A 14,320-nucleotide genomic window follows, 5' to 3' on the forward strand; every position below is an offset into this window, starting at 1 on the left:
GGTTGGTTGTGAATATCATTCTGGACTTGCGCTGTAAATTTTGAGAACTTTTCTGAACAAAGATTGCTGGAATGCTTTGCTTATGAACTGGCTGGTTGTGGATTTGATGGCAGAAGAACATATTACAGAATTCTCGTGTTACCTCATGGATCAATAAGTGTTTCCAACTCTTGTGTTATTATTTCTGTGTTTTATATCATCCAAGTATCATAGTCTAAATTGCAGAAAAGAAGAATAGCCCAGATTTTACTTCGCTGTACTCTGTGCTCAATTTCTGTGATTTTTATATGTTTTCTTCAGCACTAGCATAGGCAAGAATCCTTTATTGCTCTTGTCTCCCTGGTTCTTGCACTCTGAATGCTGTTTAGGAATTCTTAATTGCTCCTAGATAATATTCACTCATTTTCCCTCTGTTAGCACAATGAAAGATTCTTAATTGCCTTTCATTCCCTGACATCATTTCATCTTAATTCCAGCTTGAAGATTGTTCCATGTTTAGCTATCCTACTCTGTAGTTCCCTCTTTTCCAAAGAAATCACACCCAGCAGTTCACATCATTGACTCCATTTCCCAATGGTCTGAACTTCTCACATTCTGCATGCCACCTCTGTTTGAAAACACCATCCATCCAACCAAACTTAAAACAAAACCATGTACATCATAACTAGCCTAAAATCTCACTAAAACAAAGCTAAATTTTAAAGAGAGAGCCCTCTCTGGCTGCAGGTAGGCTAGGACCTACATCTAAAATATTGGTTAGTGGTTACCTCGGCCGTATTCCCTTGGGAGTCAAAGGGAACAACCTGAGTGATAACATCATTGGCGACTCCGCTGGGGACTTGAATAATTTGTTTATTACTGCAAATCCAAAGATTTGATTAGTTCCTTGTCTCAAATAAAATCTTTAAGAAAGTTGAAATCTCATATCAAAAGCCTCTTAAAGAAATCGTAAAAGTTGTTTTGAAAAATCACAAAAAAATCAAAATAATCATAAAAATCTCAAAATTTTGTTTTCTGGAGAAAGTGAACCTTTTCTTCAGAATTATTTTACAGGTTTAGATCTGATCTATGATGGTGGACAAGGATCAGACACACAAAGGTTAAAATCATCCACCTGGCGACTCCACATCATTTTCACAATCAAGACTCCACTGGAGGAACGAACCTGAAAGAGAAATATCAAAACATTTTTGTTCAAGGATCCAGAGCTTCAAGTTTCAGAGCAATTCTACAGCCAAATAATCCATATTCCAAAGCATTGATAGTGAGACAGGATGACCGGGTTTGTGGAAGATCTTTCATTAGAACAAGCTTTAGATGAATCCAGGGAGGTGTTATCGAAATTTCAGCCTGATGAAGAATTTTTAGGATTGGTGTTGTTAGCGGTCAAAACAACAGGATGCCCGCATAAAATCAATATGTATTGTCTTGATTTAGTTGTTGAAAAATATGAAAATGAAATTGAACTTTTGCATTCTCAAATTCAGTCATATGATTTTCGCGATCCTAAAGAATTCTTGCAAAATCTTCCTTCTCCAAGTCATGAGGAAATTGTACTACCTTCTGATTTACAGATTGAGGATAATCATGCTTTCAAGAGAAAGACTGAAAAATTAGTTGCAGGGTTTAGTACTGAGGATACAGCTATTCAATTAGACCAAGAAGGCCCAGAAGAAGCTATCACACATTATGCTTTTGTTGATCCTATAGCAGATTATATGGAGGTTCTTCTCAACTCGAAATCTTTAACATGTTTTCTCTATGAGGACCAAATACATCAGCAGCGGCCTTTCTGTGTCACAATTTTGATTATGGGAGCACATGATCGAATTATGCTTTTGATTTCACTGACTATCAGTCAAGCAGTTCATTTGTTTCTGCAATTGCTTGATTGGCTTGATTGGCACTTTTGTGTTGTTTAATTCGACCTGGTTTTCAATAAGAATAGAGTAGGTAGGATTTTAGTTTAATTTAGTTCAGTTTTCAGTAGATTACAAAATAAATCCTTAAATGTTTGAATCCAAGATCTTGATGATTTACTAATCTGCTTTGAAGAGTGCAGCACCTTTTTGTTTCAGGCCAGATCTCATAGTTGTGCAGGAAAATATTAAGAAGACTTTGATAAAAGGCTGAAAGCTCCTGCCCAAAAGACAGGGTGCTCAAGAAGGATTCAAGGAGGAAGAAAAAATGAAAAAATGTAGTTTAGTGTGGCGTGGATAGTAACTTGTTGCAGTTGAAGCCCGAAGAGAAGGCCCTAAGCTCCGCAAGTGTGCTGTCATACATGCAATAAAGCAGCCAGCGAAGGGAAGATTTCAGAATACAGCAACAGTTGAAAATAAGGCAGTCTGACCTGCTGTTCTTGACTTTTCACAAGGAAAAGCCATCCCCAAGTGGAGCCACTGTTAGGTTCCTATACCAATAGGTGTCATATTTCATGATTGACTGTAGAAATGCCAAATATGTCATCTTTTCATGCTGCAAAGGTTCCTTATTTCCAAGAAAACCAAAAAAATTTAAAAAATGTAAAGAGGGTATGCCCTAAAAGAAAAATCAAAGGGCAAGAAGAAGAATGAATTGGCCAAGAGAAAAATAAAAGAAAATGAACCCCAATCAAAAGGCCAGGAAAGTGTGCTAGCTCAAATGCCACTACTATTCCATTTTTGAAGAATTTTACATTTAAGGGATGGCCAAACAGCTTAATCTTGGCCTCTCTAGGTTTAAATTTCTTGTTTTAGAGATAGAAAATAAATATATGTCCAAACTATTTAATCTTGACAGATTACTAGATAGGTAGAGAAACAAGGGTGCTCAACTGCTTAATCTGGGCCCCTGGAAGAAATAAGGATAGATTTAGATAGGAGGATAGCCAAAAGAAAAGAAGAAAATCAGGGTTTGCTAGTCCAAGTGCACCCATCCAAAAAGAAGAAAAAATGCTAGGCAAGTAGGCTGGGTAGGCAGTTTTGATGTTGCAGAATGAAGACTTGGGATAAATTTTGTGTTTCAAAGTGTTAAATTTACTTATATCACAAGTGCAAAGCAGTTTCCCTTGGAGCAACTCAAGCGAGGCATGACTAACTTCCCCTTCATCCTTTCCCCAAATCATTTACTAATTTCCCCCAGAGATATTAAGATCTGCTTAATATCACTGCATCATTCATCTCATTCCATAAACATTTGCCCAAGTAAAGATTCTACTTTACTTAGGGGCTGGTCTTATTCCTTGTATAAATCCTTTTTCCCTTTTAAAGCCTAAGTTCCTAACATTATACTTATCGCTTTCCTCTCAAAATTCATATTAACTTTTGACTTTATTATATAAATCCCATGTTATTTCCCTCCCTTTATTAAAAATATGATAAAAAGCCCCAATATATACATATCCCCGCCTTTGGTTGAAATATAACCATAAGTATTGAAATATAACCATAAGTATAAATAATATAAATATAATGTAAAATAAAATAATCATAAATAATAGTTAGTTAAACTAGTAATTAGGTTGAAGAGGCATGTCTAATAGGACATGACTCTTCATGAAGAGACACTTGCTTGGTATATAAGCAAGCCTCTCATTCTTATTTGTAAATCATTCATTCTTATTCATTTTATTTAATATAATATTTATGTCCTAAATGGATATCTTGACATTCCAAGTCTTTTGGAGTAATTAATTTGTAGAAGGAACTTTGTTCGCTTCATTTGGTATCGGAGCAGTTCGGTCCTCTAGGTTGCTTAACCGGTGCATAGAGCTCGCTCTCCGATCCAAGTCTTTGGCTATCGATTCTTCGTCAAATTTATTGTTGTTTCAGTTCAAGCGTTTTGCAAAATATTTGGGAGATTTTCCTTTTCTCCATTTTTCTAGGCCTTTGGCCATAAAAAAAAGTTAACCAAAAAAAAATATAAGTAAATAAATTAAAAGAAGAAGAAGCAAAAAAAGTAAAAGAAAAAACAAAACGGATACAAAATCTCATACCAAGTATATTTAAAACTTTTTACGTGGAGAAGCCCGTGGTTTTAAAAACAACCCATGGTAATTGCCCATGGTATTTTAAAAAGTTAAGAAAAAAACAAAAACAAAAGGAATACGTTTTACTTTTTATGTGGAGAACATTTTAACGGAGGTTTTAAAAACAACCCATAGTAATAGCCCATGGTATTTTAACATCGTGATCGTGTCATATGAAAAGACGTGACCTTTATATTTATTAAGTGGGGTGACATTAAAAAGTTATCAGGGGAGTAATTAAGTATATAAAAAAGAGACCAATTTATTATTAAAAAAAAAAGTGAAACTATTATTATTTTAAGATAATAAAGTTATTTTGAAAAGGGGTCTTAATATAAATAAATACATATATATATATATATATATATATATATATAGGGCAACAATATAAAGGAGTATTTTTTTAATAAAAGGGTATTCAAGTTTTAACAATCCACATTAAAGGAAAATGTTTGAAAAATATATATAGAAGAAATAAGTGATATCTTATAATAAAAATAGCTCCAGTTGACATATTGTTTACATAAAAACATCAAGGCAAAAATGGAAACTAATAATGAAAGGTTTCTTGAAACCTTTAGTACATATGTTTACATACTATTTAAAATCAAAGGATCACTCGCAGGAAGAGACATCATAATCTCTATCAGCCCTACTGAAAGAAGTAATTATGTTAGTCCTAAATGTGCTAATCAATTGGTGATTCCTGAATCAAATATTGTTGAAACAAATATTTTTGGCAAACAATACAATATAAGCAATCTACACCTAAATATTGGAGATTATACTTTTACCTCACAATTCACCGTGCAAACCTTATCTCTTAACGATAGTGATATTGTTTTGGGCTTACCCTGGATGGAAACTCTAGGCTCCTTTATTCTAAATACAAAGAAGAAGTTTTTAACATTTTCTTAGAAGAAGAAGAAAATAACACTCCAAGATTTTACACTAAAAGCAAATTCAGTAACACCCAAAGATATCTCAAATATTTCAAAAGCAATGTCTCAAGAAGGTAAAAAGGTATTACAAAATATGCAAAAAGAAATTGACAAAATCAATGTTGACAAAAATGAAGAAGTTTCTCGACTTAAAAACCATAGTGAGAAATTGCTGACGCAAATTAAGAAACTTAAGAAGGATAAGAAGTCATTAGAAAGCCAGGTACAACAACTTATCAAGAAGGAAGCATCAAATGTAGGAATTCAAGTTGATGAAAAAACAACAAATGTCGATTCAATGAATGTCACAACTTGGGAAGAAGACAAGCAAGTTGAAGAAAAGACGCGCTTGGATGTTGCAGTTCAAACAATCAACATCCCTAATGAATGTTTCATAACCAACTCAACAACATCTTTGGCAGAAGAAAATATAAAAATTGTCGCATGCCCAGTAAGAAAAAATCAAACAAAAAAAGTTCCATATCGGCATCCGAATCATGAGACAGACGAATCAACCATTCTACATATTTGAACCAGTCAGAACTGAAACAAAAAATTGATGTTCCAGAGAAGAGTAATGTAACCTCAACCCAGTGCTACGAGGACAAGTCGTTACAAAATTCCAGTGATCAGAATGCTATACATAAGATTAATCTCGGATGGTCTGATTCCTTCTCGGTGCAACAATTTTGTTTGTCACTTAGAAGATCATATCAGCTTGTATCGACGAAGATGATTGTTCCAAGACAGAAAGATGTTCGAAGGCCAAAAAGAGATCAAGCCTTTTTCATCGACAAGCTTTTGGAGGAAGGAGGCAATGTAACGAATAAAATATATAAATAATATAAATATAATGTAAAAGATAATAATCATAAATAATAGTTAGTTAAGCTAGTAATTAGGTTGAAGAGGCATGCCTAATAGGACATGACTCTTCATGACGAGACACTTGCTTGGTATATAAGCAAGCCTCTCGTTCTCATTTGTAAATCATTCATTCTTATTCATTTTATTTAATATAATATTTATGTCCTAAATGGATATCTTGACATTCCAAGTCTTTTGGAGTAATTAATTTGTAGAAGGAACTTTGTTCGCTTCAGGTCACAAGCCCTTAGAGGGTTGCGGCTTAGGGAAAGAGGAGAGAAGGTCGAGAGAGGAGGGCTGAGGGGAGAAAGGAGGGTTGAGGAGGCCTCACAGAGGACGATAGAGGGCCGAAAAGGGAGCCGCAAGGCTTCTAGGGCTTGTGGCTAGGGTAAGGAAGGGAAGCTGCAAACCCTAAGGGTTGTGGCTAACCCTGGGAGGGCTAGAAACCAAGTCGTTGGAGGGAGAAAGGCTGACGCTGAGACCTAAGAAGGAAAGATCGGGGCTAGGAGCCCTGAAAAGCTTGAAACCCTTGCTCCAATTTTCTATTATGTTTCAGCTCTTTGATTTTCTGAAAATTCTTTCGTGGAAACCTTGCAAAAAATTCCAAGAGATTAGATATTAGCCTCAAGGGCCTAGATCTAGCTCTTCTTCCACTTGACTACTTGATCTAACCTGCAAAAATTAAATTTACACCATCGAAACCCCAAATATATACAAAATGAATCTAAAAACCCCAACCCAAGTTAGAAAAAATAATTTACAATTTAAATTAAAAAATTTATTTACAAAATATACATGGGTTTTTAAAAGAGATTTTGAGAAAAAAAAAAATTATAATTTTTTTTTCCTTGAAAGAATGGTTAAAACGCTTCAACAAAATTAATTCTCACTATAGCATGGTTAAAACGCTTCAACAAAATTAATTCTCACTATAGCCCAAGTGAAGATTCAATCCACCATATAAAACCTAGAGATCCAAGCAAAGTAACCTTTGCCCACAGTCTGTGAACTTGGAGACCAAGGATTGAGTACTTGCACACACTATGTATTATCTCAAAATAACAATATAAAACACCACATAGGATGCCTGTAGTCAATACATACCACAGATCAGTGACAAGAACACCTCGAGTTGCACCCCAAAATCTTTTATTATAGTAGAAAAATAGTTCTCAGTGAGACAATAGTTTACAAAATGCTTCAGCGACAATTCTAGCCAAAGATCAAGATGACTAGAGACTCAACTAACTCTCTAATTTATAGATAAATCCTCCAAATAGAAAAATAATGGCTAGTTTCTTTGATACTTGTCAAAATAATATTGGCTGTTGATAAACACTTCAAGATCTTTTAATCTTGGCCCTTGATTTTTTATTTTTGAGGAATTTTCAAATTTATAATTTAATTCCATTTTAATTAGCTCAAAATGAATTATTTTGAGCTAAAAAAATTGACTTTGACTTAACCACCAAGGTCAAAGGGTCCAAATTTTCTTGAAAAATACAATATTCCTTTGTTGGAGGACTCTTAAAAATTGATTCTTTTAAGATCCATGAATTTTTCCATTTGGAGAATTTATTTTCCTAAGACAATTTAACTTGACTCTAATTAATTAATTTTCTAGCTTAAGATTTTATTTTATTTTGCCAGAATAATTAATTGATTTACACATGAGGGGATTTAATTATTTATCCAACCCTCTAATACATATGATTTTTCATTTACAAGACTTAAAAAGGAAATACACATTTACCTTAGACCCTCAAGACACAACCCATTTATGACTCAATATGATCTCATAAACCAAGTGTTTTGTAATAAAATAATTAAGCCAATTAGCTTAAATTATTCTCAAACCACTTTTACATCAGATTAGACTAAAACACTAGGACTCACCTAATAATTCGACAATAAATTTCACCCTAGCTTTGGGGGTTTAAGCTGGAGAGAAAAAACTCTTCTTATTAGCCGTGTTGAAAAACACAGGTAATCAGTGAGGTTAAAAAATATCGTAGGATGGACTTTGTCATCAAATTATAGGCTTAACTAGGTTTTTACATAAACTAAAGGTTTTAGTAAGACCATTTACAATATATAACTTGCGGAATGGGATGACTATGACACATGGACTGTTGATATGTGATCTGATCCCTGTTGAAAAAATTGGCAGTTCCACTTCCGTGGAACTTTGACAATTTGAGTGCAACATAACCAATATGTACTATGGTAAGGAAGCTTTGTTTTCCACGTAAGACATGCACGTAATCCCACACCATGTTTTAGTGGGTCCAGATTACACATAATGCTTTCACTGTCGTAGCTTGAATTGTCCATATCTCCCTTGTACTCACCACTTTGAAAAGGTTAGGAATTGATTCTATTGGCAAAGTAAGACATGAAGTGGTATTAATTCAATATGAAATTGGGTAAATTCATATGTTAGTGGCATTCTTTCAAGACTACAATTTTTAATCTGTAACCTAGCTATTTTCTTCATTTTGCAGTTCAAAAATATTTGCTTTGGTAAAAAAAGTCTTGGAAAACAATGCCTTCCATCTTTTAAATTCACAATTCAAGCTTCTGACACAAGTGGTACCTTGATCTCCACACCTACAGATCAATCTCCACCAGCCACTGAGAAGCGAGTGAGTCGCAAACAAACTATTTGCTCTTCATTTTTTGGATTTAATATTTATATAATATCAAGGCTAAAATAGTGGTAGCATTATTGTGTTTATGCAGGACAGTCATGTGCGAGTTGTGAATATCACAAATGATACGTTGGGTTTGAGAGCTTGCAGTTATGAGAGACTAAAATTTGAGGTGATCATCAGCCTGATAGATTTTGATACTTGGGAATATCATTGTTTTATATTAATTAGAAGTAGAGGAAGAATATATCAAAATGATTGCTAGAGCTTACTCATGGACATTTGGCTGATTATAACCCTGCTTCTAACAACTAGTAGAATTCGTGAAGCTTGTATTTTTCCCAGAATTTATTTTATTTTGGATTTCTTTTTCTGCATAGATGTCTTTTCACGGATTCCATTCTTATTTCATTAAATTTTCATGGACATAGCAATTATCTTTCACTTAACTTGAAAACATATTATCCCATTTCTGTCATGTGTGGAAAAGATGAAGTATCCATGCTTTGAGCTTGGACATTTTAATTTTTTGCCTGATAACACCCCTGCTCTAGCACTGAATAAAAGTCATAAGGCTTGCATTCTCTTCTATATATATAGTTTTTTTTTTAGGTGTTATTTTCTCTAAGCTCTCTTTCCTTGAGATGCAGTTATCCACACTTGCAGCAGAATAGACTTGAATAACAGATAGGATTAGTATATCTCACAGGATATTATTCCACTTTCCCATCTTAAAAGTTTGGGTGTTCATTTGTATTATCAATGTTTCAAGACTTGCCAAAAGACTAGCCTCCTTATACCTGCAAAACTTTGATTTTTTAACAAGAGGATATATGTATATGTATATAGGTCATTATGCAGTTCAACTCTACTCACTATGTATACGAAGTAGAATTCCTGAATCTTTTTGAACATATATGAGGGATTGGTTGGAACATTAGTGGAATAAAATTCTTGTTCAGAAATAAATGTAGAAAATACTTCAGCCTTTAGCAATTATAAGAATCAAATATGAACATAAGCATCCAAAAGCACTAAATGTAGAGATGTTGAAGTAAAAATGTGGTTGAAATAAATGAAAGCCTAATGCAAACAAAAGAATCAAATCAGAGCTCAGACGGTGCACATCAAATAAGCTGTTTGTATTTTGTATATCGACTTTAATCCATTTAATGAAAGAAGGGAACATAAGCATCCAAAAGCACTAAATGTAGAGATGTTGACGCAAAAATGTGGTAGAAATAAATGAGGAAATCCTAATGCAAACAAAAGAATCAAATCAGAGCTCAGATGGAGCACATCAAATAAGCTGTTTATATTTCATATATCCACTTTAATCCATTTAATGAAAGAAGGGATTGTTGCTGCACAATCTAGCAGACTCTGTCCAAAGCCCCACTAAGTGGAACTAGACCTTATGGCAGCAAGAGAAAGGGTTGCCACTGTCACCTTAGCAACTTTTCTCCTGCTCTTTAGTGATATTTGACTACAAGGGAGGATTCCCTAGATCACCTAAAGTATAATCAATTACTGCAGCTTAAGGTAATGCATAAGAGGTCTATAAGATGGGATAGAGTACCAAAAAAATTAAAAATCCTAGAAAGGCCTAGCTATTCTATACCAAGGTTCAAGTACTCTACACCTAGGTATTAGATCAAAGATATGGTTCTAATAAGTTAGGGTTTGATTAATTTGCAGTGAAAGGGTGTGTTTCTGCAAAACCTAGCAGGGCTTGTAGAGGGGTACCCTACAAAGCAAGCGCTAGACCAAGTGACAACAATAAGGTAGTGGCCCATTGTCACCACAGCCACTACCCCCTGATCTTTATGGATTTTCAGCAATGGGAGGAGTCTCAGTATCATGGTCACCTACAATAGATATTCTAGGCATAGAAGTTCAAAGTGACACAATAGGCTCCCAAAGGATAACTCGACTTATGTACAAGGCGCAAACAATGATGAAGAGGCACTTCAAATCCTTTAGAGAGGCAAATCTAGGGCATTCTAGGCCTTGGGTTTGAGTAATAGCATGTAAGATGGAGTATCCTAGGATCAAGGTGCTAATAAAAGGTTTCCATCAATGAATATTGTGGAAATTTCTAAGTTTGACACATCAGAAATCCTTACTGCATTATCTGGTTTATTATCTCCTACTTGTCCTTTCAATTAACAAGTTATTTATCAATATAAATACTGAAATAAACACAAATGCAACCTTCTCACACATATACAGATCAACAACTGAATAACTGAGACAACACAAGGAACACCGTTATTTTTGGACAATCGTCCCCGGAAAAACCCAATGCGGGAAAACCGGTGTAGCAGATATGAGGGTTTTATTATTATGCAGTTTTATAAATACAACTAGGGTGCCAGAAATGGTTCACCCTTCAGAGATTTTCCTTGGTAGAAGTACCTTTCTTCAGAGATAGATATTCCGGCTAATCAGCAACTGGATGAATAGCCTCATAGTGACTTCGACTACTCCCTTAGCTGGACAGCGAAAGCTGCTCCAAGCTACCCTCAGGGACTGTGTCACCCTCTACGACACTGCGTCAGCTAACCAGCTCTAATGTGCCCCACGAAAATTCCTCAACACTACCTCTTCAGCCTAGTGGTATTAGAGCTGAGGTGAAGACAAATCCCAAGCAAGAGTGAAAGAGCAGTCACTGAAGACAGTTGGAAAGGACAAAAGGTTCAATGGGTTCCTCATCCCACTTCAAATTTAACAAGGGTGAAGTTAAAGCAGAGAATAATATCTGAGTGGCATAGTAGAAGCATTTGATGGCCTACCCAAAGATCACTTCAATGCGAAGTCCAGATCTAAGGGTGGAAGGAAAGGCAGATGCCTTGCTTGCACTAAGTTCGGCCATTACGCGAAGGAGTGTCTGAATAGAAGGGACACATCACTTGATGATGATAACAATCATTCTAGGGGCATCTTCAATGATCGGAGGAATGACAGGTACAATGGAAAAGGAAAAGGGAATGCAGGTCATCAAGGAAATGGCTGACTCTTCAAAGAAAGCAAGGAAATCCAAACTCTTTGGGAATCTAGGTTATTGATAATAGTGCTTCAAAGCACTTCATCGGATAGAAGGAAGCTCTCTCTAATTCAGTAGAGATGGAAACAATCGTGGGGATTATACTTGGAGTCAATGCCACCTATTCCGAAAAGGGTGTAGGGTATATTACCCCTCAACTGAATGAGGGTAACTCGATTCATTTGATCTCTTTTATGTACATGATCACAAGAAGAACCTGGTGTCCATTTCGGCAATGGAAATCAAAGGTTTCAGGGTGGAATTCATCAATGGAAATGTACGTGTTTGAAAATAGAATTTTCAAAGATGCTTTCATTCTTGAGTTCAGGATTGACAATTTGTATCAAGTTGCAGGAAGTCCATTGGGGACCATGTCAGTTGACACATCTCATCAATAGCAGTGGGGGTCTACTTATTATGGGGCCCTACTCGATGTGAGTTAGATGGTGACAGGGATGCCTCAATTCAAGAAGAGCATGAAGGTACATGTCCGAGATGTACCGAAGGAAAATCTTACAAGGGGACCATTCCCCTCCTGTAGCAGGTCCATAGGTTTGAAACAAACTGAGGGGTTTGAGATTCATGATTGGGAATCTCATGTATGTAGGTGGAAGAAAGCCCTCTAAGGCTTGAATCACAACACCCCAAGGATTAATATGAAGATGAGATTCACTAGGAGTGAAGCTGATCCAAACCATTGCTTGAAGGTTGTGGATGATAGACCTCTCATACTAGCACCTTATGAGGACGACCTCTTTCTAACAGGTGCAGACCCTCTCATTTGCAAAAGTAAGAGGGAGTTGGATTCTGGATTTGGAGTGGTGAAGTACAAGCTAGTGACTACCTCGATGAAGTCTTAACTTTCAAAAATTATGTGGTAGTGATGCTGGACCAGATTTGGGAAATGCCTTTGAGTTTCATAAACTTATTCGCATTGATGATCTTGGTGAACATTCGTCCAGATATATGTTTTGCAGTTAGCATGTTGGGCTCATATTTGGTTGCGCCTCACTGGATTGGTGCCAAGAATCATTTGAGATATCTTTAGGGCACAATCTCTCGTGGATTGAGATACACTGCCGGAAATGTGAAGCTGCATGATTAGGCAGGCAGTGTGGAGAATCGCAAGAGCACTTCTGAGTGTTGGTTCTCTTTGGGTTTTGCTTCGATATCCTAGATGAGAAGGAAGCAGAAGTCAGTTGCTATAAGCACCGCTGAGAACGAATACATAGCTATGAGTATGACCTCATGTGAAGCTGACTGGTTGAGGAAGCTCTTCAGTGAGTTGTTTGTACACATGATGGATACCATTGTGATCTTATGTGTCAACTAGAGGGGGATTCGATTATTGAAGAATCCTGTATTCTATGATCGCTCCAAGCATATAGACATCAAGTACCACTTTATCTAGGATATGGTACATCGATGAGCAAGAAGGCTCCATCGTATTGGGACTGATGTGCAGGTCGTAGACATTTTGTCGAAGCCCCAAGGAAAGGTCAAATTTGTGACTTTCTAGAATGACTTGGAGTCGTTGTGAGACACTCCTATGAGGGTCTTTTATGATGCATGCCTTAAGCTTTGGGAGCTTCGGGCGGCTTGGGGTACTTCTTGGAGCAACACGCAACTATAGGGCAACTCACCCTCCCCTAATGGTGCACTGTGTACAGGGTGAATGGGTTAGCCTTCCCCTGTGATACCCCGTGGCGACTTATGGACATGACGAGTGGTTCTCCTGTCGAGGCATCCTACCCATGCAGTCTGAGACTCATGGGAAGTACCTCTCATTTGACCAATAATGAGTAGGGAAATGGGGTTAGGGACCCATAGTAGTACCGATGGATGCATCGTGTATCTACTGTACTCCCTATGCTAGGATGACCGACATTGATCTGGGATCAATTGGAACTGACTTCGGGTTAGTAAGAGTGATATAGCTCACTCTCTCTTGGAACTGATTTGGGATTAGTATGAGTGGTTTGAGACAGTCTCTTGTGATATTGATCTGAGATCAATGGAACTAACTTCAGGTTAGTAGACAATGGTATGGGACATTCTCGACCAATTCTTCTTCTTCATGGTTTAGTAGAGCAGAGCAAAGCAAATTAGTGCAGGGCACTAATGGCAGAGATAGTACAGTCTGGCAAATGGATCAGCGAATGGAGTTATCTCTAATTGAGAGGGAGTGTTAAAATTGGCAACTAGGGCCAAACTGCATGCAGGTCTAATTATTCATGGCAGCTGATATTTTTCTTAGATTCCTCTCGTCGAGAGGTGTAGGGTTGATCTAAAGATCATCTGATTCTGACAAGTATTCATGGAGATATGAATTTATTTGTGTTATTTGACAATTTGTCAAGGTTGGCTAGCAACCAAATAACACCCACTTGTCCTCCACGTTTAGTATAAATAGAGGTGCCTTGAAAGTCATTTGGGACTCACCTCTTGTGATATCTTCTCTCCATTGTTTTGGGTTTTAGTGGAAGGGAAAAATCCTCAAGAGGATACGTTGTCCTAAGAAGAAGTCTACCATGCCCTAGACCGCAATTCTACAAGGGACTTGGATGCAGTTCAGCAAGGGACTAGAACACAGTCAAACAAGGGTTTATATGCCGGTTGCAATAGCCCTAAACGCTGAGATGAAGAAGCCCTACTTACAGCTAAGTAAAAGCCCTAACGCTCTCCTAATATGGTAGAAGCATAACATGGAGGACAACTCTTATGGTGGATCTACAGAAGGTTCTACGCTGTCCTAAATGGGACCTTTCTACACAACAATAAGAGATCCTAAGATGCTGCCTAAATTCCC

The 14,320-nt window shown here is 36.6% G+C and overlaps 1 protein-coding gene across 1 annotated transcript in view; it reads left to right on the forward strand.

Moving 5' to 3' along the window:
• Positions 1-14,320, forward strand: part of LOC149211252 (uncharacterized) — a 277,136-nt gene that overhangs the window by 57,998 nt on the left and 204,818 nt on the right. Inside the window, exons 2-3 of the mRNA XM_089396978.1 lie at positions 8,319-8,459; positions 8,557-8,637. Of these exons, the coding sequence (XP_089253104.1) occupies positions 8,319-8,459; positions 8,557-8,637 (222 nt within the window). The remainder of the gene's footprint in view (positions 1-8,318; positions 8,460-8,556; positions 8,638-14,320) is intronic.

The sequence above is a fragment of the Pinus tabuliformis genome, chromosome 1_2 (genome assembly GCF_031772625.1).
Source record: "Pinus tabuliformis cultivar Carrire ecotype Pingquan chromosome 1_2, CPIR1, whole genome shotgun sequence".
In the NCBI taxonomy this organism is placed as follows: Eukaryota; Viridiplantae; Streptophyta; class Pinopsida; order Pinales; family Pinaceae; genus Pinus; species Pinus tabuliformis.